The sequence below is a fragment of the Anolis sagrei genome, chromosome 3 (assembly GCF_037176765.1).
Source record: "Anolis sagrei isolate rAnoSag1 chromosome 3, rAnoSag1.mat, whole genome shotgun sequence".
NCBI lineage: Eukaryota > Metazoa > Chordata > Lepidosauria > Squamata > Dactyloidae > Anolis > Anolis sagrei.
The window spans coordinates 250,244,777-250,271,915 of NC_090023.1; the positions used below are offsets into that span (position 1 = coordinate 250,244,777).

At 40.1% G+C, this 27,139-nt stretch overlaps 1 protein-coding gene across 1 annotated transcript in view; it reads right to left on the reverse strand.

Moving 5' to 3' along the window:
* The window catches only part of WDR49 (WD repeat domain 49), a 155,606-nt gene that overhangs the window by 58,329 nt on the left and 70,138 nt on the right, over positions 1-27,139 (reverse strand). The window contains exons 9-10 of the mRNA XM_060767576.2: positions 12,237-12,401; positions 4,883-4,998 (exon numbers count right to left, since the gene is read on the reverse strand). Coding sequence (XP_060623559.2) covers positions 4,883-4,998; positions 12,237-12,401 — 281 coding nt within the window. The remainder of the gene's footprint in view (positions 1-4,882; positions 4,999-12,236; positions 12,402-27,139) is intronic.

Consider the following 27,139-nt stretch of genomic DNA (forward strand, 5'->3'; position numbering starts at 1 on the left):
AATGAGTATACATAGAGAGCACTATGAAGACAGAAATAAGTGTGGGGCTATCCATTTCATTTATAGTTATGGTTAGAAGTTGTTGGTGTGAATAATTAGCTCTTGGCAATTCAGCAGCATGTTTGCTCCCTGATGGCAAGGATGGGTGACTTAGAAGAACAGAGAGAGGCCAAAAGAATAGCCCGTGAGTCACAAATAAAAAAAAATTAAGAAATGTTTAAGCATCTAAAGAGACAGGACCAGAAATGGTACCAACACAGCAAATAGAAGAGTTCTAGGTGTGAATGATTTTCTGTGTCTCAGTCTCTGCAATGCTGTCTACCAGAAACCTAATAAATAATATTTGGGATAAGTGAGTTGTTGAGATACACAGCAACCATGGCACATTAAAATGGTAGTTAAGTTATTCTGACAGCCAAAACTGAATTTTTAGAAAGGATGTGAAAAGTAACAACTTCTGAGATAGCACTTTCTGAACTGGTACTTATTTCACAAAGAAAGCCAGCTGGTCAAGAGAATGTGGGCAGTTTTAATACATGAATGAGATAATGGGGTAGGTAAGAGGTCTAGATTTATTGCTCACAGGGGGAACATGGGTCATAACCATATAGCAGAACACAAAAGCCAATCAAAGAGATCTGAAGGTAAAAGCAGAAAATGCATACGGCAGAGTACTGGAAGTAGCAAGTCTTTTTACATTAGGGAGAGCATTATGTCAAACAAGCGAGAAGTCTTCAAAGGACTGAGTGAGTGACAATACTAGCCAGTAAAAGCAACTTCTAGGAATATGCTATCATGCCTCCTTCCAAAATGCTCAATTAGATCTTGAGATGGGAAATGAAATCAGGAAGGCATCACAAGGATATCATGATGTAATAGCAGATAACTTTAGCTACCCTCATATTGATTGAATCAGTTGGGTTCTGGTCACAAGAAGGAGATAAGATTTCTCGGTATCCCGGCCAAGATATCATAAATTTTTGATGTGGCATAAATATCCATCTGTGCAATTACGCTGGTTCCCAAAATGTCACAATGGGTAGCAAGGTCTTGAACTGACTTGACATTCAATGATAAATTAGCTGCCCACTACTCGGTAGTCAAAAGTATAAGATGAGGCTGTTTGTGTCCTGCTTCAAGATGTGAATATGGTTGAATTGATGAAAAACACTGACAAAAACATTGAGAAACTTAATTAACATGCAACTGAAGAAGCATTTTTTAAAAACTCCAATACAGTCATATTTTGAACAAAGGGTTAGCTGGGCTATTTAACTCTAGTTTCAGCCCAGAGCATGAAACTATATCAATTGCTCAGACTGCTGATCTACCCTGGGCCTTTCAGGAGTGCTACCCTGTCAATCTTCTCAGGTTTCTCTGCAACTTTTGATACTTTTGAGCATGGTGTTTTAGATCTACTGGCTATAAGTACAAAGTATGGTGTTGCAATGGTTCTTATCTATAGGGCTGATTCCAGAGAGCATTGTCAGGAGGGTTCCTGTTCAGCTGTAAGATTCCATTTTATCTCCCACATGGTCCAATATCTTTAAGAAGCTACTAGGGACTCCATCAGATGCTCATTTCCTCTTGTTTCTACACACTTTGAAGGTATTTTAAAGACTGAGTCCCACAGAGTTTATTAAATGACACAAGAGCACTTCCTAATATTTTCCAAATTAGACTATTATGATTACACTATTCTACATGGGGCTGCCTTTGAGGACAACATGGAAGCTACAGCTTGTGCAAAACAGACTAGTGACTGAAATACCATCGCAAAACTATACTAAACTGCTTTCAAATGAATTGCGCTGATCTGAATTTTTAAATTTGCAGGGTTTTTTTCCCACTTCTTTGGGGCTTACTGTAAATTATTTAGAGTGGGCAAGAACAAAACTAGTTTGAAAAGCATTCCCATATGAACCTCTCCAAACTGGGAGAAAAGCAGTAAATTGGCAAATAATACTTAAATACAAAAAAAGTGAGTAAATATGAAGAGGTTCATACTGGCACCAAAAAAATCCCCAAAAATGGAATTTTAGCTTGAAGTCATTGATCTTTTAACTGAAATATGCATCATGCTTCTGTATAAGAGAACTGGCGAGCAGCCAAAGTAAAAAAGCACTTGTTCTTGTGTCAGAGAGGTCAAGGGAAATGTTAACTGAGTGTGCAGCTGACATTTAAAAAGCCAAGCTCTCTAGCTGGACATAATGAGAAAAGGAACTAAAACGAAAGCTGTCATCATACAAATCCATAGTGTGATTGTATCAGGGCTATTTCATACAGTTCAGTCATGACACTTAAAAAGGGGGTATCATAGTAAATGGTGCAGAAAAGAGTAAACCAAATAATCAAAGAACTGAAGCAGACCTCTTTGGGGGGAATGTTGCAATACTTGGGAGGTATTTAGTTTAGAAAACAGAGGAGAAAGTGGAGACTAGAAAATATACAATTATGGGCATGGCAAAGAAATTAGATAGGAACAAGTTTCTCTCCCTTTCTCATAATACTAGTCCTCTTGTAAAACTTCAGGACTAAAAAAAGGAAACACAAATTGTAACGAAACTGTGGAACTCACTGCCACAATACATAATGACATTATTTTACTTGGAGGGCTTTAAAATGATTATGGATGTGGCCTCATGGATTATGAGGCCACAAGCAGTTATTCAGATTGGCTACATATCACCTTCAAGCAGGGACATGAGAGAAGCCTCCTACAAAAATGGTAAAACTTCTGGACATCCCCTGGGCAATGTCCTTGCAGACAGCCAATTTTCTCACACCAGAAGTGACTTGCAGTTTCTCAAGTAACTCATGATATGGAAAAAAAAAACCTTTAAGCAAATTTTTAGCTTGTTTTATTCAACTCCATAGTTAGTTGCCTAAAGTCCCAGAAAGCCTGATAAGGGAGGTGAGATAGCAATCTATTTTTTAAAAGCAACCTTCCTTAAACTCTTCTGCTTCCAAGCTTGTTGTTATAGCTAGTGACAACTGTAGGTATGTAGATTCACAGTTCTGAGCTGTCAGAAATGTGCATAGTTTAAAGAGGAAAATAGCATAATTCAGCATACTTTTACACTGAGCAACACTGATGAATTTGCCTCTATAGCAGAAACAGCTTGTATGTGTTGTCTGAGATTTCAAATTTATGGACAGAAGGGTTTCTAATTAAGTCCTGCCATAATTTCTTCCTTAGCAGAGCATCTTGGTGACAAAAATACACATCCTGTTTTCTTCCTGTCAGGAAATTGTAATGCTTCTCTCCATTTTCAACAGCAGACAAACATGAAGCAAAGCATCTGAAAATCTAAAAGCAACCAACGTGTTCTTGGGAACATTTTTTTACTATAGCTCCCAGTATCCCCCAGACAGCAAGGGAATCCGGGAGATATAAGTCCATTTATTCCCTTAGCTCTGCTACCAAAATTGTAATGTGGCACTTTGAGTTATCAGGTGCACATTACAAGCCGGTTTCATTTCAATGTTCATAATGTAGCTCTCACACATTTTTGTAATAGACCACATAGCTGAACACTCCAGTCTCTCTGTTCTGTATCCATTACCACTGTTACCCATTTGGCTGTTTTAAATCCTGCCATACCACAACATGCTCTCAAAAGATCTTGTTCAGGCACATGCGAACCTAGCCATATTTGTGTGAGTGAGATCATGTAGTAACAAAGTACAGAAAAAGACTCAGGAAGTTGCCTTCAACCAGGTCAGAATATTTGTCTATCTAGTCCAGTGATTCCTAAACTCTACTCCTCCAGGTGTTTTAGACTTCAACTCCCAGAAGCATCAACTGCCTTTTCCAATGGTCAGGGATTCTGAGAGCTGAGGTCCAAACACCTGGAGGGCTAGAGTTTGGGAAACATTCATTTCTAGCCCAAGGGTGAGTGCTACAGACATCACTGGCTCGCAAATCCGCAGCAGAACCTTCCCTGAAGTTTGCCCACTCCATAAAGTGAGAGTTCTGACTTTAAGGAGAGGGAATACATCTTGGCCTATACTAGTTGAGGAAAGGAAGTGAATTGAATCCAAACTTCTTTCAATTTTAATACAGCCTAACATAGGGAAAGATTTTGATTAGCTCTCTGGACCTTTCACCAAGAACAAAAAGACCTATGAAGGAGTACATTCCGTATTTAACACTACTTCAGTCCTTCATTACTTCTACCCTGCCAAAAAATAAGGCAGTCAGGACCTTGGACAGTTCAAGGGGCTTGTCCTTCCCTTTAGAATTGCTCTCTTAACCTTGAATATAACCAAGAATATTTCTTCTAAATCCTCATAGAGAAACTTGTTTCCTTCCGTGGTGAAATTCGAAATAGTGTCTCTGATCAAGACAGATAAGAGCCTTTTCGGCTGCACTACACTCTTGAATAGTCATTCCTTTCTCACCTGACATACAGACTGTGCTAAATCTTTTCTTAAATTCAGTTATCAAGCAGCCTTTGAGTAACTGACAGCCTTGAAAGATAAGTATTAGGAGATTTTATCTAAAGAAAAGGGCAGCAAGAAGTACTTTTTACATCTCATGGACTTTTTCTGCTTCATAGATTGGGGGTGGACATGTTTGGCAGGGCTGGGGCCAAATTATTACCCACCAGAGGTAGTGTCTGGACAGGAAAGATATGGCATTCCAATAAAAAGGTATAAAGTTCAACAAATTAAAGCCACACATACCCAAAATGTGCCTTGTTGGAAAGTTGGCTTTTTGGAGGGTCATTACGTAAAAGCTGACATTCCCCCAAGAATGAAAACATTAGTTTTTGGTGAAAAATCTCTCCACTACAGAGAACCAACGGGGTGAGCCTGTAAATAACAAATGTGAGCTACATGTTGCCCACTCCTGTTTTAAGTTTAAAACTGACATTACCTGTCACCTCCTAAGACTAGTATAGTCCAGCTTAGCACTAAAATCTGGGAGATTTCAACAGTTCGGTCTCTTCCCACATTGAGTTTATGATGACAGTGTCCATTGAAATCCCAAACCTGCAGTTCAAATCAGGAGAAAAAATGAAATATTTTCAAACAACTGCTAGATAGAAAATATTTTCAGTAACTGCAGATATAACATTTCTAATGAACGATACAGTATTTTTTAACAGTTAGTCCATGCTTATTATATAGACCACAGGACAATGACTGACCTCCCCCATTCCAGGGCATTATTGCTACAGAAATATGTATCTTTAACTCTTGGCCTAATTGACTAGAAAAAGATGGGAATTAGAGTCCAAGGCCAAAGATTTTCCTCTCTTGATCATAGCCCTATTTAATACAGAAGACAATTCATAACCCAGTGATAAAGCCCCTGACCTGCATGTAGAAAATATCAGGGAAATTCATTCCCTGGCATATCCAGCTAAAAGGTTCAGATAGCAGGTAATGGAATATACTGATGGTTTTACATTGATCCCAAAATGAAATTACTTCTGTTGAATAAGTAATAGGTTTGCCTAACCTCTGCCTATGCACTCATTTTCTAATGAAGTTTTTATAGAATAAAAATAGAACAAATCCTTGGCCCTTGTTTTTATGAGCAGAGAAGTTTCAACCATGCACAATGAAAAGGTTTGCGGAACATGTAACAACAACAACAACAACAACAACAACAACAACACATTGTATTGGTCACCTGCATCTCCTAACAGTGTAAACAAAGGCAATGTACAACAAAGTCAAAGCATATCAACATAAACTATATACAGTATAAATAGAAATAGCAAAACACATTATAATAATAACATAATTTTTTAAAAAAACATACGCCAAACACAGGATACAAAAATGAACATATATGTGTTTGTTTCAGTGATTTTACAGAGCCGGCACAATAACAATTGAGCATATATGTGATGCCCATTTGTATATGTATAGTTGGACATCACTTTTGTTTCTTGTCATCCTAAGTGTTCATAGTACATTCAAACTAATGGAAAATATCACAGATAGTATATATTGGGTCCTTCAAAAGATGTAAGAAGGTGGTGACTCATTGATTGTACAAGAAAAGATCTTTCAGTAGGTGGGAAAGGGTAATTTTGAGATGGTGATGATGTTTGCCAGATTGAGCCTGGATGTGAACTTCATGTCACATGACACCTCTAAGCAGAAAGCCATGAATTCTTGTCTTCACTGGATTAAAATCTTCTCCTATGCATCAAACACCAGAATGTCCAAATGACAACTTGCTGCAGCTATAAGAACCCTCTTCCCCTGCAGTGAACTATCTGCCCTATGGTTACTCTATGGGAAGTAGACTTTCTCCCTATTATAGAAGTGTTTTTAGTTTATGTAAATTGTTTTTGAACAAGATTTCCTTACATCTACTAGATGTCATTTGACAAGTAGAAATCTGTCTGATTTAGAAGTAATCCCCAACTACCAAAACAGAGGGCAAGCATTTGGTTTTGTTTTGTTTTGTTTTTTCCAAGTGTGAGCCAAGCTGTTTCCTTTGTTGAGTCTGTTGCGGTGGAGAGAATGGTTTAGCTTATTTGCATGTCAGTGATGCAAGGCATTGATAGCTCATCTATTTTTGGTATAATGATTTAGGAATAGTCTTTTAGTCAGAGAAGAACAATTGGCAATATGAAAATTAGGATGGCAATTTATTTTTATGCCTATTATTATTATTATTATTATTATTATTATTATTATTAAACTTTATTTGTACCCCGCTAGCATCTCCCGAAGGATTCAGTGCGGCTTACACAGGCCGAGGCCTCAACACAACAACACAATCTAAGCAAATCAAACAATTAAAAACAGAATAAAGCAAAGTAGACAGCAGGCACAATACACTAAAACACAATAAAACTGGGCTGGGCCAGAAAATGGGTACAAAGATTAAAAGTGCTGATGTGACAGGAAGTGTATATAGGGCTTCTAGGGCAAGTGCGATGTGCGATGTGCAGCAATTATTGGTTCTGATAAAGTGCTTATGGGACTTGGTGGTGGAGATTTCCTAATCTGGGAAGGCGCATCGGAAAAGCCAGGTCTTCAAGTTCTTTCTGAAGACAGCCAATGTAGGGGCCTGTCTAAGGTCTTTGGGGAGGGTGTTCCAGAGTTGGGGGGGGGGCACCACGGAAAAGGCCCTGTCCCGCGTCCCCACCAAGTGCGCTTGCGACGCTGGTGGGATCACGAGCAGGGCCTCTCCAGATGACCGAAGTGAACGTGTGGGTTCGTAGATGGAAATTCAGTCACGCAGGTAGGCTGGTCCCAAACCGTTCAGGGCTTTGTAGGTAAGCACCTGCACCTTAAATTGGGCTCGGAATATAAACGGCAGCCAGTGGAGCTCCTTGAACAGGAGGGTTGACCTCTCTCTGTAAGGGGCCCCAGTTAGCATCCTGGCTGCTGATCGTTGGACCAGTTGGAGCTTCCAAGCCGTCTTCAAGGGCAGCCCCACATAGAGCGCATTGCAGTAGTCCAATCTGGACGTGACCAAGGCATGGACCACTCCGGCCAGATCCGCCTTCGCGAGGTACGGTCGCAGTTGGCGCACGAGTCTCAGTTGTGCGAAAGCCCTCCCAGACACCGCTGACGCCTGAGCCTCAAGCGTAAGCGTTGAATCCAAGAGGACTCCCAAACTGCGGGCCTGTGACTTCAGGGGGAGTGTAACCCCGTCCACCCACAGGTTGCCGTCAGGTTTACGATCGACCAGAAGGACTTCTGTCTTGTCAGGATTGATCTTCAGCTTGTTCCTCCTCATCCAGATAGACACAGCGGCCAGGCACTCGTCCAGCACCCGAGAGGCCTCCTTGGAATTAGGTGGAAAGGAGTAGTAGAGCTGTGTGTCATCTGCATAGAGGTGGCACCTAGCTCCAAAACTCCGGATAACCTCTCCCAGCAGTTTCATGTAGATGTTAAAAAGCATGGGTGACAGAATAGAGCCTTGCGGGACCCCACAGGTCAATGGCCAGGGATCCGAGCAGGCGTCTCCCAGCTTCACCCTCTGGGATCGACCCTCCAGGAAGGATCAGAGCCACGACATAACCATGCCCCCGAGACCCATCCCAGGGAGTCGTCCCAGAAGGATACCACGATCAATGGTATTGAAAGCTGCTGAGATGTCCAAGAGAACCAACAGAGTCACACTCCCCCTGTCCAGCTCTCTACGGAGGTCATCCACCAAGGCGACCAAGGCTGTCTCGGTACCATGACCAGGCCTGAAACCAGACTGTGACTGATCTAGATAGCTGATGTCATTTAAAAAGCCCTGGAGCTGGGAGGCAACCACCCGCTCCAACACCTTACCCAAGAAAGGAAGGTTGGAGATCGGTCTGAAATTGTTCAGCACCGTGGAGTCAAGGGAAACCTTTTTAAGGAGTGGACGAACCACAGCTTGTTTCAGGAGAGATGGAAAAAACCCCTGCTCCAATGATGCATTGATGATCAACCCAAACCAGTCAACCAACCCCTCCCTGGTTGATTTAATTAGCCAGGAAGGGCAAGGGTCCAGAGCCAAAGTGGTTGCCCTCACAGCCCCAAGGACCTCCTCCACAGTCTCAGGAGGAACAAGCCTAAAAGAATCGCACAAAGTTGGACAAGCAGATGCCTCAATCACCTCCTCTGGCACTGTGGTGAAATTGGAGTCGAGCCATGAAATCCTGAGCTGCACCAGTCAAGGGGGTCTCAGCATGAATGTTGAAGTCTCCCAGCACAATCAGGCGCTGGGAGACCAAGGCCGAATTGGAGACCACCTCTGCTAGCTCAGTCAGGGAACCTACTGGGTCGTGGGGTGGGCGGTACACCAGCTCAGTCAGGGAAACTACTTAATAGTGCTGCTTTACTTGTCTCCTTGCTATCCCTTACTAGCCAAGGTGGATATAAATATATTGCTATATGCATCTTAGAAGTTTCTGATGGATCAGAATCAACAGGAATTCAGTGCTCCACAGCTGGGAAATATTTCTTGTGGACTACTGCTTCCAGGTGTCATGCCCTGTTCAGACATCAAGGAGAAAGAGCTGCCAGATGTGCCGGGGGGAGATGGATGTGAGCAACTTTGAGCAGCCTGTCATGCGCAGCCCTTTCAGTGCTGAATCTGGGCAGATGGAAGTGCCAGTAGCTGAAGCAAGCACCTCACAGCAGCTTGTGCAAGTTCCAGTGAGTGAACCTGAAGCAACCACTTCTCAGCAAGCTCCAGGAGGATTATACATACTCACACCCTTACAGAGGCGAATGAAGAGAGTGAGAATTTATAGACCTCTTTGGCTTTTTGAAAAATGCTCAATAATTAGGCAGCAGCTAAGACCTTGACTCAGAACTATAACTCTAGTCATTATAGTTGCGCACAACATCATTAATCTGATCAGTTCCAATGCACATTTGTACTTTGTGGTTCTGACCTCAGATCTGACTTTGTTATTATTCTGGTTTGACTTCAAATGACTTCTAGAATTCAAAGGACTTCTCTGATATTGGACTGTTTGGCTTTGGCTTGGCTCACATGTGCTGGATTGTTGTTTCTTTGGACAAAGACATAGGAATAGCTGGTGTTTTTGCTAACTAACAGTGTTAACTGGAGGGGGTTACGAGCTGATATCCTGAAAAGTAAATTTCTGTGCTCTGGTGCTGTTATATTTTTATATTTCCTGAGGTTTTGCCATCCAAGACTGGGCTTGATTATCACCACACCAGAAAAAAAAGGGGGGGGGAAGGGTTTGTTTTTATTTATTTTATTTTAATTTTTTTGGAATGCATGTCCCAGAATTTCTTAACAAACATGCAACTTTTCCAAGCTGTGCAGGAGAAGGATATTTACATGTTTTCCATTTGCTGTTGTTTTAAATATTTTTTGATGTTCTAAAGAGATATTGTTTTTAATCTTATAAGTCTATTCATGTGTCTGACAGGAGATCAGAGTAAAAGAAACAGTAAATCATATCTAAACAAGAGATGTGGAAGAGATGTGTCCTGAGCAATAAGTTTGTTCTTGAAGTGAAAACTGTTGATGAATTTGGATGAAAATGTCACTTCTGTCTAGTTCTTAAAGCATCAGGCCCAAGAGTAACAAAAGGAATTTCAGAGCAAGAAAGAACTTTAATTCATTCAAAATACAAGTAGCAGGTTCCACCACTAAACACATCCCACTATCATCAAGAAATTGATGACCATCAAAAGATGCAACATCACAGAGATGATTCCAGCTTTTTAATCTGCAGAAGATTATTAAATGCAAAATATTGGGAAGGAGAAATGAAAATACATATTAATGAATGGTATAAAGAAGTCTCAAACATGTCATTGAACAATAAGCTAATGGGGAAAATGGCTTTGAAAGTATTTGGAGAAAAATTTAGAAAAGGTATTGAATAAAGAAGATGGGAATTTACCTCCAAGTGAAGAATTGAGCTTTTGGTGGAACTTTATAAGAGATGGCTCTGGAGAAGAGGAGCACAGGGGTGAATGTAAATAAAAGAGTGGGAGATGTATAGTATAGGTCTATGTAACTGTATTTTTTTTCAAATAAAATATTATTAATTTTTTAAAAAAAACAATCTGCAGAAAAACCCAAAATATTCCTAACAGTGTTCAGGAATATTAGACATGTCCCTGCACAACAGGAAGAGCACTTCCACTGATAGAGTCAACTGCAATTCATTGGTGTCTTCCCACTAAAAGAGTAGCAATTATCTTTGTTTCCCCTTCCTTTCTGCAGCCTTCAACATCTGAAACAGCTTGAGAACTATGTAGAGTGGAAGAAAGAATCAAAGAAAATCTTCCTTACTCCCATTCCAGTAAAATTCCACAGAGCCCCAGGGTTTTTTCTTAGCATGAAGCTAAATGTGAAATTTGCAGCTTAGGAAAAATGGCATGATGTGCAAGCTGACAGATGTGCAACTGGAAAAAAGCATAGAGTAGGGATGGACAAACTTTCAGCATTGGAAATAGGGCACTGGAATGAAAATGTATAGGCACATGGTAATGCAGAAAACTTTGAAGATGTCTTTAAAGCATTATTGCAAACCTGGGGCCAGTGTTTTTGGAAAGCTGTTTATTTTATGTGAATAAAATAAAAATGAATTATTGCTATGTAATAGACATTAGACAAGCATTCATTAGTCTTATGGAAATGCTTTTTTCATGTCAGGAGCGACTTGAGAAACTGCAAGTCACTTATAGTGTGAGAGAATTGGCCGTCTGCAAGGATGTTGCCCTGGGGATACCTGGATGTTTTTTGATGTTTTACCATCCTTGTGGGAGGCTTCTGTCATGTCCCAGCACAGGGAGCTAGAGCTGACAGAGGGAGCTCATTCGTGCTTTCCCCAGATTCAAAACTGCGACTGTCGGTCTTCAGTCCTGCGAGCACAGGTGTTTATCCCATTGCATCACCAGGGGCAATGGTACACAACATAAACCAAATATTCATAATCTAGGGTTCTATGGATATCCTTTAGTCAGTCCATAAACTAGTTGGAAAAATTATTTGATGCTTTTCCAGTTACTTTGATTTTCTGAATATTATGAACGTCAAGATAAATATTAATCTTTCAGTCAGCATGGTGCAGTGGTTTGAGCATTGGACTATGACTCTGGAGACCAGAATTTGAATCCTTACTCAGTCATGGAAACCCACTGGGTGACCTTGGAACAGTCACACACTTTCTCAGTCTCAGATAAAAGCTAGGGCAAACCCTATCCAAACAAATCTTGCAAAAAAATTAACCCATGCAAGGCTGATCTTATGGTTGGCAAATGACTTGAAGGCACACAACTGTTCAGTGTAATGTTTTCTCCTGACAAATTATGACCCAGTGATTTGATTACATGTTAACTATCATGGTAATATCCTACAGAATCATTGGGTTTGTAGTTTGAGGCATTTGTACCTATCTTTGCAGAGAATTTTAAATATATCACTTTAGATTGCAAATTGCACGGATTCATAGGCTGATAATTGTGGTAGTTAACATTATTGTACTTCTGTCATATTGGACTATGAAAAGGCCCAATGTAAAGGAAATACATTTTACCACTGTACAATTAACTGTATGAAAAGGAAGGTCTTTATGTTCATTTTTCAAGCAGGATTTCATAGCTTCTCTCAAATTCTCAAAAAGATCAATGGCTCAAAAATGGTGAAGATCTATCACAACCAGAGAACAAAGTTCTGCTTTGTGTGAGAGAGTTTTTAATGTGTTCGGCAAGGTTGTTCTAAAGGTAAGCTTTCCAACTACGCGAAGTATTGAAATAGCTCCTGCCTCAACACACACATGGAGACATACCTTTACAATTCCATCCATTCCTCCAGTGAACAACCTGGTTTCAGTCCCATCAAGTGCCATAGTGTTGATCTCTGCATTTCCATGACAACTAGTAAACTCTTTGATTTTCTGCCCAGTATCAATCAGCCAGAAGATAACAGTAGATCCTGTATCTGAGCTGATTACCTAAGGAAAAAAGGGGGCAGTGGGGGAGATGTTGCTGGAATTAAAATCTTGCATGTTTGTTCTTTGTATGACTTCAGCACAAACACCTTCATTAGAATAATCTTATACATATGCACACTTCACTTATATAATTACCAACATTTGAAATGCAAATCTGGGGGAAAATGCCATCATTGATTTTCTCATCTTCTTTCTTTCAACTCATTAGAAGATTTATCTTCATTCCCCATTAAAGTTTATGGCCTGATTCTTATCCCATCTTAAATACCTGCTTTCACAGCAAGCTCCGTTTAGCTAAAGAGTAATGATTAAACTGCCGTTATCATTCAACAGAGAAGAGAGGTGACTTATTCCTTCTCAAGATAATATCCCAATCCAAAAGGGAACAATGTGTCCTTAGCAATGAGAATTGAAGTCTTTTCCAACAGAAATTCAAAGGATGCACTAGTGAAAGTGCTTTGCGCTAGGCAAGGAGATAAACCAACCTTTCTTATCTCAGCACATTGATCCACTGAGTAATGGATCTTTAAAGAAGATCTTGGGACTGTCTCAGAATGCATTAGCTTCCATTTAAAATTCTAAAACAGAGGTCAAGAACCATAAATTGGAGGAAAGTCCATTTGGAAATATGATGCATAGGAAATATTATATATAGTCCATTACAGATCTTAGGAAAATATGTGAGATTGTGGGAATTATAATCCAAAAGAAGTAACTTTTACAAATGGTTACTTCATTGATAGCTTTATCCTACATCAGATCGTCTAATATTATTTTAAAGCAATTCAATATGACGGCTAATACAATACAACTCCCATATGGGGGATACAGTCCTAAATTTACTGTGGACATGTGAAACTACAATTAATAGAGAACCCTGTTAAAATGAACCACTTCTTGCAGATGAAATTTATAGAATTGCATTGAAGGACCTAGAAAATGCATACAAAGAGCACTTCTTTAGCATTTCTAGGCCCTCCAGAGTGACTTTATGGTCAACTCCCAGTGGAAGGATGCTCTAGAACTGTGCTGGAGGACCCATAAATGCTAGAACACCCTTCTTGCATTTCTAGGTCCTCTAGTGCAACTCGGTGTTCAATTTCTAGCAGACGCATACCACAGAACTGCTCTGGAGGTCCTAGAAATGCTTATTTTGGAATAGATGTGAGTAAGTGAAACCTCAGGTATTCCGTGGATACAATCAATAAACATGGAGAGTTCTTCTTCTGTGAATATGTACTAACCCCAGAATAAATTATGGAAAAGAAATCGATAGTTTATCATGAAGAAGTATTTCCTTTGTTTGATATGATTCCTAGAAAAGCATTGTTTTGATTTGTAGCTTACCAGGAAATTGGAGGTTGGAATATGCCACTTTAAGACCATCTGGGAAACAAACCTACTCCAAGATAAGTGATTCCTCTTTACAAATGTTTAGGAGTGAATAGGATCCAGGTATATGTAACAGGTTTCAAAGACACCAAGCAATGACATTAAAATACCTATAAATCCTTTCAGTCTTGTTTTACTAGATTCTGCAACCATTTGATTGGCTTATGGATTAGCTGTCTGAAGGCTATTTTAAACATTTGCTTTTCAAAGTTCTGATGTAGTCCAAAGAAATAACTTTCATTATACACAGTAGAAACAAGATGTATTGCAACACCATTGCAACACCAAGTAATTTAGAACCACCTTAAAAATAAAATGTTTCAAGAATGAATAATAAATGTTACGAAGCAAAGGTTTCAAGATAGGAGCCAAATGTGACTCATTCTTTCATGAATAGGATTGCTACCTAGCTTTTAGAATGAAGGGGGAAAAATTCTTAAATGCACATAAGACATTAGATATTGGAAATGGTTTATGAAAGTAATGGACATTATTACATTTTCAACTACATTGCATGGCAAGTTATTTTCTATATTAGCAAAATGGACACCTGTAAAGAAGGAACAGCATTGCCCAAATGCCGTCTTGATAGCTCAGGGTAGAGAAGACGGCATAGCATTATTCAAGTACAGTCTTGATGGCTCACTACAGACACAAAATATAGGTTTTTAAAATTTCATCCTTGCTCAGCAACAGGTCTAACAGGGCATAAATCAATATAATTCTTCTGAAAAAAAATTATAGACAACTATATAATAATTTCTTACTTATCACTTTATGAAATCCAAAATATTTTTTGCACTAGGTAAGCAGCTTCCTTACCACCAAAAGGTTTGCATCTTAGGTTCTTTAGAAACTTCTGGTGGTGCAAAAGATGGCAGCCACAACATACACACACCCTCTCAAATTATTTGTGGACATTAATGAGACTTCAAGCAAGAGATGTGATATTTCTTTTTTAAAACCTTTTTTGATCTTTCAAAATGTCACCATATCAAAGCTTCTGAAGACTCCAGAAGGAGCCAGAAGCATGAAATATGTTATGAAGGCATCTGCTTCCCCCAGTCCCCTCTATTTACATAAGCTTCTAGAAATGAAGATTGCTGAACAATTAAGAAAGTCCCCCAGCAGGCTCCCAAATCAGATATTAGTTCCTTTGTGTGTGGATATGAGGCAGATAATCCCTTTATCATCAGCTCTGTGTTGACACTGTTTACCTGTTTAAATATTACTAATGCCTTATAGTTTCCATGGAAGAGAATGCTAAAACAAATACGAATATATTAGTTTTCTGAAAGGGCAGCCAAGCTTCTGGTCAACCAGGATTATCACTTTTTTTCTCCAGGTCTTGCACCTTTGTCTTCATAGAACTGGAAACTTAAATCAATCAAGGAATCATTTACATACCCACATCATCATCTCCTTTGGTTTCACACCCTCCACATGTCTCTACAACAGACTAGATCTTTAAACCAACTAAAAATAACCTTTTTTTCTTCCTGCTATGGGGATCTTATCCTCCTGTCTCTGACGTGAGAGAAACCTGTGTGGACCCTAGGCAGCCCATTTCTCAGCCAAACAGGAGGAGGCACGGGAAGTCTGAATAGCTTTCAAAAGTGTATAAAATGACTTGCATTTTTCTATGAAGCTGTATTTGTACATTTTGAGTGTCAGGTTAATACTTGCATCCATTGTGATCAAACTGTAATAATCCTCTGTACTTTGCCATCAATCCAGAGTGCTTTGTTCTCTGTCCTTGCTCATCTGGTATAGCAGAACCTCACTGGGCATGGACCTTCTTATCCATGGTCCTAGATAAAATCACTTCAGTTGGAAGAACATATCCTCACTAGTTTGCTTTCTGAGAACACAATTCAAAGGGAGTTCATTTACATTTATAACACCTATAGATCTGATACTTTACACTGTCACTTTCATTTCCCAATCTGTGTAACCAATTCAAAAGTGAAACGACTCACCATTTTGCAATGCCATTGTGGTTTTCAATGTAGAACAAGAAGAATTCCTGCACATTTATTGCAACAACTATCCAAAGTAACAGTATAAATACTGCTACATCCAATAAGAGTTGGTCACCTTGTATTTCACATAGGGCTTTAGTGAACTGGATCAAAAAAGTACCAGCTACATGCATTTTGTAAGGTTCATAATCCACGGAGTAAAACAATAGCAGCATTCGTGACAACCATGGCATCGCCTAAATGCAGCTTTTCCTCTAGATAAATTTTGGTAGACATTGGGTATGTTAATCAGGATGATTTTTCTGGTGGGAAGTATTTGTGTGTGTGTGCAGAAATACTTTTGAATTTTGCAGTTCCTATCTCATCCTTCAGCTCCAAATAAATGAAATGAATAGCCTGATTGGTGATAGATTGACTGGAATCTTGCTATTCAAAGGCCTAATAATTCCCATAAACATTTCCCTGATATTAAGATCCTCACCCAATCTATTCAACTTGTATGCAGAACACATCATGTGATGTGTGGAGTTTGACAAATACAAGGTTGGAGTTCAAATTGCTGGAAGAAACATTAACAACCTTAGATATTCAGATGATACGACTTTGATGGCTGAAAGCTAGGAGAAGCTGAGGAACCTTCTAACCAAGGTGAAAGAAGAAAGTGCAAAAGCTGGATGTAGTTAAACATTTTTTTAAAAAACCAAGATTATGGCAACTAGACTGATCAATAACTGGCAAAAGGAGAAAATGTGGAGACAGTGATGGACTTTGTACTTTTAAGTGCAAAGATGACTGCAGATGCAGGCTGCAGACAGGAAATCAGAAGACATTTACATCTTGGGAGGAGAGCAATGACCAATCTTGATAAAATAGTGAAGAGTAGTCACATCACACTAGCAATGAAGATTCGCATAGTTAAAGCAATTGTATTCCCTGTAGTAACCTACGGATGTGAGAGCTGGACCATAAGGAAGGCTGAGTGAAGGAAAATAAATGCTTCTGAACTGTGGTGTTGGAGGAAAATTCTGAGAATGCCTTGGACCGCAAGAAGATCCAACCAGTCCATACTTCAGGAAATAAAGCCTGACTGCTCATTGGAGGGAAGGATAGTAAAGTGAAAGATGAAGTACTTGGGCCACATCATGAGAAGACAGGAATGCTTAGAGAAGACAATGATGCTGGGAAAAAAGGAAGGAAAAAGGAAGAGCGGGTGACCAAGGGCACGATGGATGGATGGCATCCTTGAAGTGAAGTGACTGGATTGACCTTGAAGGAGCTGGGGGTGGTGATGGCTGACAGGGAGCTCTGGTATGGGCTGGTCCATGAGGTCATGAAGAGTTGGAAGCGACTGAACGAATAAACAACAATAAGAAAAGATCTTAATCTACCACTACACTATATTGAAAATTCCCAATAACATCTGATATTAGATGCTAAATAAGGTCAGGCCTGGTTACTATGTGAAAGAGAGATTACAGGGAACACTAGTGATCTCCAGATAGATCTTAGAAAGGAAAGCCCCTGCTAGTCAGAGTTGATAACAGTTTAATGTTTCTATGTACTTCAAATGCCCTTTTCAATTTGTTCCTAATCCCATGCATGAACAGACAGTAAGAAGAAAGAGCTATTTCAATTGTGATGACACCTAAAATTGTAGCTTCCAAACTTGGACCGTCCACCCTCAGAATTTGTTGCTGTAAAAAACCCCTTCATCCCCAAGTTTCACAGAAAATAATCAGAGCTAGACCACTGATTGGATAACCTACTATTCTTTTCCCTCATTTGGCTGGGAATGATATGAATTTTAGTTTAATAGCAATTTATGATCTAAGGTTGGGAGCTCCCAGTCTACTGCTAGATGATTTTTTTTAATTTAGCTATAATTTTATAGATTTAACTTCTTAATTTTTATTGTGTACCACTTCAAAGTCTTTATTTAAAAACATAAAAGCAGTATGTAAATCACAGGAAAGAATACCACATGGGTATATCAATATACATATTCTGTAGTATCTTTTTCTACACTAAATAAATATGAGATTGGTGAAAAATCTCCCTACCTCATGCTTTATCTCTCCCTCCCTTCTTTTGATTTATTTCTGCCTTTCCCCCAGAGTTGGCATGCAAGGTTGCTTTTGACATAATTAAAAACACACAATAAATTACAGGTATTAAACCACAAATTAAATTAATTATACCATTAGACCACCAATTTCTGTAAATTAAAAATAGCACAGGGATAATATGATATTAAATTATTTTTACAGGCTATAACAAGCAATCAGTTGCCTGAAGCCTCTCTGTACAGCCTTCCTGTGGAAGAATAACAGACTGGGTTAACTCAATCACCTACGCTAGTGATCACCTTCTTGCACAGCCTATCAGAGTGTAATATTTTGTGAATGTGTAATATTTTGATAACATTTTAACTACCTTACCTCCATCCTATGGGAAACTGGGATTTCTAGTTTCTAGTTGGTTAGAGTACATAAGTAGGGAACTCAGCTGGAAAGTTCTAGCACTGTTCTTCAGAAGGGTGAACTAGAAGCCTGCTTTATGGAACTCTTAATCTCGGTTTCCATCGGATGAAGCCATGACAATTAAAAGTATAAGCAAACTGCTATGCATCAGTGGTCAGGAAACACTTGAGTTGTAGTGAAGAGTAAGATTCTCCTTCAAGGAGAACTGTCACCCATTTGTGTGAAGTACAGAGATCATAAAGAAGAAGAGGTTGCTCAGCTGTAACTATGGTTCTTTGAGTGATCACATCTATGCCCCCAGACAAATGGGTTTTGTACTTACACAGAGAGCTCATTTGGAACCTTTTAGAACTAAATAGCTTGGTGGGATAACACATCTCATTCAACAGCATGCACGTTCTGCCCCCAAAGGTATTGTCCCTTCAGGTTTGACATTTGCTGTGAAATTACAGGGACCTGATAGAGGGCAGGTAGGGCAGATTTGTGTTAGAGCACAAATGACCACCTGAAGAACCAGAGTTACAAGTAAGCAACTTCGTGTTGTCCTTGATGGTCTTGTTTTTTTCTTCATGTGTGACTATAAAGTTTGCCAGCGGATGGTGGGATGGGTCATTGTAGAACTGGAAGACAAGATGGCTCAACCAGAACTGACTGAATATGGATGGTTGTAACAATGCTATCATTTTGCATATCAGGAAGATAAACAACTCAGATTAAAGCTGGTATTGTTGAGGCAGCTTTTGTAGAATGTCCTTTTGGACCAGCCATCATGGGTTGTTTGGCAAGTTCATTAGCAAGCCTTTTGAATTGGACAATCCATTTAGAAAGTTTTTGAGGAAATCAGATGGCTTTTCCTATATAAAATGAGAGGTCTGTCAATGTTGGGACAATGGAGAGATCACTCCAGGATAGTCAATAGATTCAGATAAAAGGTACTATAAATCCACCGAGATGAGACTTGGAAATGACCTTCAAAGAAAGGTGACACTAGGTTACAAAACACATAACACTACAAGCTAAGAGGCATATCTGGCTAAGATAAAGGTAATGAGGGATGCTATCTTCAAGGTAAATAGGTATCCATCAATGGTGGACAAAGTGGTTCAAATGGCTTGTGAATGAACTGGGAAGAGGACAAAAACAGTGACTTTCCACCTTCACAACTCCTAGTCCTTCTTCTTCCACACCAATTGCCTTACTGAACTTAAAATGACTGCTTTCTTCTTCTCTTTGCCTCAGACTCCATCCATATCCAGCTACTGAGAGGAGATTTTATCAGCCAATCAGACTGCACTTCTGACCCAAAGACTGCCAGATTACTCGACCCCTCGGCTCTGCTCAGCTTCAGCAAGCTGGGCCTGGCTTCTGCCTTTTACTCCGACTCTTATGCACCAACGCTTCAGGGTAGTCCAATCCATTACAGTGTGCTTGCCAATCCTTTCAGAAAACATTTGATAATCAGATTGGGTGCCTATAGATGGAGATGGCTATTGGTAGGCCAACATTGTGGCTGGACAGATTTTAATGAATGAGAAAGCTAATATTTGCTCACATAAGTTGAGCAGGAAATGAAGTATAGTGGTCACCACTGCATGAGAAGGAGAAAGGTCACATTGCTATAAAGGCAGAGAAATATCTCCATTTATACTTAGGACCTTTTGCAACAGCCTTTTTGGAAGTTGAGAGGACTTCTGCAAGCCTAGGAGAATTATCCTCCATGAAGAGAAATGAAGTATTTTGAGGTCTGGTGCCAACCAATCCAACTCCTGAGATAGACTCATGTGGCTGCCCCTGGAAAGGCGAATTATCACTGCAAACCATGGTTATCTTGGCCAATGTGGAGCGACGATTTGTCCCTTGACAATATCACTATTCACTGGTAGAGAGAAAGAATGGAGGAAATAGCAGACTAGAAGACAATGAAACTTCCAAAGAAGTACATTACAAAGAAAGCTGTAAGCTCATCCCTCTCCTGAGCAGAAGTTGGGACACTTGACATTGGCAGTTGAAGCAAACAGATCTAGAGAATGATGTCCCCATCTGGATGTCACTGGCAGGGACCATTCAGTGTCCAGGGTTCTATTTCTGTTCTGGAACAGCTGTTCCAGGAGCTCCAGATTTATTTGCTGTGTTTACATGTTTGTGTGCAATCCCATGCTTGGGATTTTGCAGCAGGGAGTTTCCTGTCATAATTTGCATTTATAGGGTAAGCCACCTGCCAGTTATAGTTAGGTCCCCTGGTCCCGCCCCTTTTTGAGTTTTGGAGGGAACAGGAGCCTTTTTGAGTTCAGTTCTCACAGAGAAGCCTTTTGCACAGGACATAGAAAAAAGTGGCTCCTGTAGAAAAGCTTCGTCTTTTACAGCTTGGCCGGGGTCATACAGCCCTACAGCTTGGTCGGGGAGAAAAGGCCCACAGCTTGGCTGAGGGACTTCAGCCAGCCACCACCGAAACCTGAACTCCTTCCTTTTCCCTGGAAGTCTACAAAGCTCTGCCTGATAAGGGTCTCTCACGGAAGCCAGAAGCAGATGGTGCCGGGTGTAGGGGCTCCACGCCAGCAGAGGCAAAGACAGACTGCCCAGATTGGAGGTTAGGGTTTTCCCCATTAGTTAGTTACAGTTAAGATAGTGCCTGTTCCCAGTGAACAAGATTGAAAGAGCCTATAGACTGTTACAAAACCTTTAAAGTACCTGTTTGTTTTCATCAATAAAGAACTTTGTTGGACTTACTTTAAGCCTCTACAGAACTTTGTTTGGGGGAATCTAAGGGCCTTTAATCTGAGGCAGCCCCGGCGTCCCGTTGGGCACACAGAATTTATGTCCTGTCTACAGTCATGCGCACAGGCCCAGCGTGCGACAGCACAATTTCTACTCCATGGCCTGTTGAGACCTGTGCCAAAACTGAGGTGGCAAAGTCCAGTTGTAGCCCTTTTTCTCCCACGGGGAAGGGCTACAAGGCTTTATTGAAAAAATGCCACTTATGAAGGCTTTTGAAGGTGCAGAAAATGTGTGTGTGCGGGGAGGGTGGGCTAGATGGAGGCCATCAGGAATCTACAGAGCTTTATGCCGCCATGGGCTGACTTTGCCCTGTTCTCTTCTAAGGACATGCTTTGGGCTAAACGTCTACAGATACCCTGATATATCTCCATATATTTTTTTAAAAACCCACAAATCTCTTACAACAGGGGCTTTTCAACTAAGTCAGCTGGTCTTAAACTTTGGTAATTAAACGAACCTCTTTTTGTGAAGTAGTGATATGGTGCATACTTATTGTATTAAATTAGCTGTGCACCTCTAAAGGCCTGAAAGCATAATTACAAATGATTCCTAAGTAGAATTTTAATTGCAACCCAATGTGCTTTTAATACCAGAAGTATTACCAGCAGCCTGTTACAAACTCTCCTCCAGAGAACCTGGGATGATAACACCTGCCATTGCAAGAAGGTTGAAGAAAAGAAACTGCAGGGGCCTACCTCTTAGCAACACCTGAAAGGTAAAAATCTAAAGTTAAAAACAAAGAACATCCACTCTTTTATGGCTTCTCAGGCCCCGCAGGTGGTTATGATTGGTGGTTTCTTTTTTAAATGGCCTTCTCTTTTCCCCTCACCAATCCCTTCAGAGCATAACAGAAGCTGTAGTCCTTCTTGCTGTGAACAGGAGACAGAAAGATTTTTTTGGGGAACAAATAGACCATATGAGGTCATAAAGAAAGCCAATCTTTTTTTTCTTTGATAATTTTCACCATCTCTTTATATGAGAAATTTGACTTAAACAAAGTATTTATCTTCTTAAACTGTGTTAAACATACAAGGCGAAAAAGTGCATGATTGTTTGCCATGTATATGTACATTGTAATCCGCCCTGAGTCCCCTGTGGGATGAGAAGGGTGGAATATAAATACTCTAAATAAATAAATAAAATAAATAAATTGTATGAAATATGGCATACTATAAGGGCTTTCTCCATCATGAGATAGAGTGGCATGGCAGTCAGTAGTAGCAAGATAAGGGGGTGAAGAAAGATGTTCAAAATTGAGCACCTCTAAGCTGAAGTATTACTCTCAGGAAAGAGTGAAGATGTTGTTATGCAAAAGGAGCATTGAACCTGAATTTAGGTTGATCAGCTTCTTTGCATGGAATTGGACCTTGCACTTCTTCCAATATCATAAGCAATTATGCTACTGATTGGACACAGTGCAAATGTTTGGGTTTTTAGTTGCATGCCTTCACATTATTTCTACTTCATGGCAATGCTGAGATTTATTCAGAGGAATTGGACCATTGTCCAAGTGGGAATCTAAAAATTGGTCTCCTGGAATCCTACGACCTCATCACATGGGCTGCCAGAATTGCCGTGCATCATGGCAAATCTGGCAACCATCATTGGGGGGGGGGGGCATGAGGAACATGAAGGTGATCCCATGGGGGGAAGTGTCAACCATGCAGTTTCTCCCTGTTGCTTCCTGTGCAGCACAGGAAGTGGCTTGTGTTGCCACTGGTTCCACTCAGATGATCCACGGAGCCCCACCAGAAATACACATGCATTGTGAGATGGGAGCCAGCGGGCTCCATAGGTCAACTGGGGCTTGTACTGATGTATGCCGCCAAAAACAACCATCTGATGAGTTCACTAGTCCAACACTAAAACCACTACACCATGCTGGCTATCTACAGTGAAGCAAGTCCATCAAAGTCAGCATCATCCACTCTTTTTGGAAGGGTTGAGCCTCCCAATAATCCACTGAAGTAGTCACCTCTGGCGGCTGAACATTTGTTCTCTCCCACCTTCTGGAATTCTGGATAGCCATTCACCAGAACCAGCTATTTTCTCATTGCCTGGCTCAGACATGTTCTTAGAACAAAGTGCTATAGGAAGAATGGTTTGGAATATCATCTGTGCCATGGCACATGTTGTTTTCCATGTTGCAATATATATATATATATATATTTCTTGATCATAAATTCTTGGAGTTAAGTATCTGGGAGAATGATATAATTGTGTTTGATTATGGAAGTTGAGTGCATGGGGATGGAGGTAGGGCACCATGTTCCTTTTCATATACCAGGAGAGCTAATAGTGGCTTTATGAAATTGCTGCCAGATGTGGTTTTTAACTCCAAGAGCCTGAATCTGGGATTTTCTGCATATAAATCAGGTGCTTTTCCACCATGTATGGTATCCTTGTCATTCCTACATTCAGAGTTATTTGATACTAAAATCAATATTTCTGTTCTCACTGTCTTCTTCCAGTGCTTCTGATGAGATTTTTGGGTGGAGGCATTGTAGAATGTAATTTTTTTATTTCAGAGTCGGAATACCAATATCTCATCCACCAGCCAGCTGGCACAGTGTATTTTCAATCAGTCACAAGTGTGCCGTTTGCACTTCTGTGACAACCCAAGGGCTGTTGCATTCATTTCAAATATTTTAAACACTCCTGCAGTTACCCACAGTAAATAAGACTGTGCTCAAAATCCTCATAAACTACACAATTAGAAAAACAAAGAAAACATCATAATGGGACACAACACATATGGAATGGGGATTATAAGAAACATGTTATTTGCCATTATCAAGCACCATGCCAGATCTTGTACTATAATTTCATATTGTGTTTACAGCTCTTTGTAACTTTACAGGGATCTCTGCCAAGTCTGCAATAGCATCCATCTATGCTACATCTATAATCTTCACCCAGCTTGGACACATCTCTGACTGGCTGTCAGATTCCTTTATTGACTTCGGCATAGTTTAATCAATTACATAAATGAATAGTGCTGAGACCAGGACTGATCTCTGCCCAACTGCAATCTCTGTATTGAATTTCTGAAGCACTCTAAACTTTGATACATGGAAATGGTGGATTCAGCTTTAATTTCTATCATGGGTCAGGTCTAGTTTTCTGATTTTTTTTAATGTGCTTTTAGTAGATCATAAATATGCCGAATCAAATCCCAACTTAAGGGAAAGAGGAAAAAATTAGACCTAGCTTCAAGGAAGAGGAATATGTTTTAGAAAATTCAGAAACAGACTGAATAGTAGTTGCATATATATCTCAGGTAGTTATCTGGAAGAACATTTGATCTTTCATTGAATACTTTGATTAAAAAACATTTCAAATTCACTCATCATGCCAAAATTAGGGATGGGTATATCTATAAATAGGAGCCCCCAGTGGCATAGCAGGTTAAACCACTGAGCTGCTGAACTTGCAGACCAAAAGGTTGGCAGTTTGATTCTGGGGAGTGGGGTGAGCTCCCGCTGTTAGCCCCAGCTGTTGCCAACCTAGCAGTTCGAAAACATGCAAATATGAGTAGATCAATAAGTACTGCTTTGGCGGGAAGGTAACAGTGCTCCATGTAGTCATGCCGCATGACCTTGGAGGCATCTACGGACAACGGCAGCTGTTTGGCTTAGAAATTGAGATGAGCACCACCCCCCAGAGTCAGACACAACTAGACTTAATGTCAAGTAGAAACCTTTACCTTTATATACAGTTGTAGTAAAATTCAAACGTACAACTGGACAGGGGAGACAAACAATCCACCCACTGCCCTTCAGCTTACAGGGTTATCGTTCAGCTGGACACTTTTTAGAATAAAGATAGTTAACTATAACAAGGGGGAAAGACTCTCTTATCCCACCTTAATACTATATTTATTAAGTGACCAACTGTGATGTAGTTGTAGACCGATGTAATTGTTAAATCACTGCCACCACCTCAATTGAATAGGTCTGAGGAAAACCATATGTGTGATTGTGAAAAATAGGAAAAGTTGTATTTAAGCTCTTTGTTCTTCTTTGACCACTGTTACTTTTGCTGACTGGACTGAAAGAAATCTTCTTTTAAGTTAGCTGAGAATGTAAAGGTTATTATAGACCGAGGCAGACACCAATTTAAAGGTGAAATAGGGAACAGGTTTATTTTAGAACTAGATAAACAGATCAACTCTTAAAAGAGTGGTACAATAATCTTGATGCAGTTCAGTTCTTGAGGCTTAGCTGGTTTTAAGCAGGCAGTTTTACTTAAAAGGCTTCAACTTTTGTTTCTCAGTGAGTTCCTTGTCCCCACACTGATCTCTAACTGACACAGTGTGTCTTTGAGTACAGTACACAAACTGCCCCCTAGAGCAGATCAGGCTACCTTTTCACTGTCCCTACTCTGATCACTTGCTCTAATTTCTCAAGGCTCACACAAAAGTCTTCCCTCCCTGCCTAAGATCTCTATAGCTCTTTCTCCCTAAAATGCACTTCTTTACACCACGCTGTCTAAACTCCAACTCCCCTCATTTGTCAAATAAGCCAGCCTTTTTTCCCTCTCAATCCTAACTCCACTCCTGACTAGACTAGCCAATCAGGAGTCGGCTGACTCCTCCCTCCTGCCTCTGGCTCTCTTGCCTAACCCAGAATATGTCAGCTACTGACTTCCAGGCTTCGGCCTTCCTGCCAAAAAGGTCAGTTTCATGACAACAGTCCATATCTAAAGACATTTCCCCTTTCCCATCTCAGAATCCAGCCTATGGTGATCTCATGGATATTTTGGGGGTTTTTTTCCCAAAATAATTTCATTTTTGCTCCCAGTGTCCTTGCAAATATATACATGTTCATGTGCATATGTTTATGTGTGTGCCATAAACTGTCCATATTGCTTGTGTAATTGACCAGTGCATTTGAAAGCCACATTTTCACACAACTGAAATATAAGTATGTGAAAAATGAAGAAACTGCAGGAGTGAACCTGAGCAAAATGTGCTTCATATATACTGTAGGTATAACTATAACAACTGATTTATTCCTGAGTAGAAATGCTGCATTTCCCCTTATTTATGGGATGATGCCAATGGCAGAAGGAACCCAAAATCTATTCTTCTCTCAAGCAGCCTTGAGCCTTTTGAACCCAGTTCCTGCTGTATCCGTCATGAGCAATGGTGGTAAGAAAGTATTTGTACAGCAATGAAAATGTTGGTCTTAGTCTGGGAAAATGCAAGTTCAAATCCTCCTTCAACCATGACATTCACTGTGTTACACGTTCTCCCTGTCTAGACTATCAAATGGGAGTGGGGGGGGGGGGAGAACTGTGTGTACAGTTCCAGATTTCTGGAAGGAAGGTCAGAAAAATGGCATGGAAATGAAACAGCCGCTCCTATACATACTTATGAGAGTAATAGTGGTCTGCCTTCTCAGCTTCTGAATGTTTTTGACATTCTTCCTAAGAAGATAATATCCAGGAGGACCCTCAGTCTCTGCAGTCTGTAACTTATAAGTAGAGACCCTGAATGCAGCAATTCTCCAAAGAGTAACACACTATTAGTATGTGCATATTAATTATCCATTACTCAGTCCTTCCTTCCTTTGGACCTGGCTTGATCTTCCCCTCCCTATGACCAGATGTTCTCAGCATGAGGCTGTCATTTAACTTAACCTTCATCTCCTCTTATTGACTTTTCCACACTGAGGCCTCTCACCTCTGGCTAACAGGTACATTAACTCTCACACTGGGACCCTTCTTCTCCTTTGATTTTTACAATGAAATGAAACAGTGACTGAGTTTATTAACTGGTGTACTGAGGGCTGATATTTTCCTTAATATATAAAATCAATCACACCTCTCACCCAGAAGAGCTCCCTCGGGGACTTTTTTAGAAATGGGAAGATGGGGAGAACAGATATACCAAGAAACAAAGCTACTATTGTGGAAACAAAAGCCACAGAGTAAATTTATTTCTCTTTCTTATAATTTTGCGGTTTCATAGCACAGCAGCAAGACGAAACAACACATGAATGAAAGCTTGTGACTTACGGAAGCCAAAATGCAGGTTGAGAAGAGGTAAGACAACATCGAGGAAAAGACCTAATGTTCTAACAGCATGGTATAGCAGATTATTCTT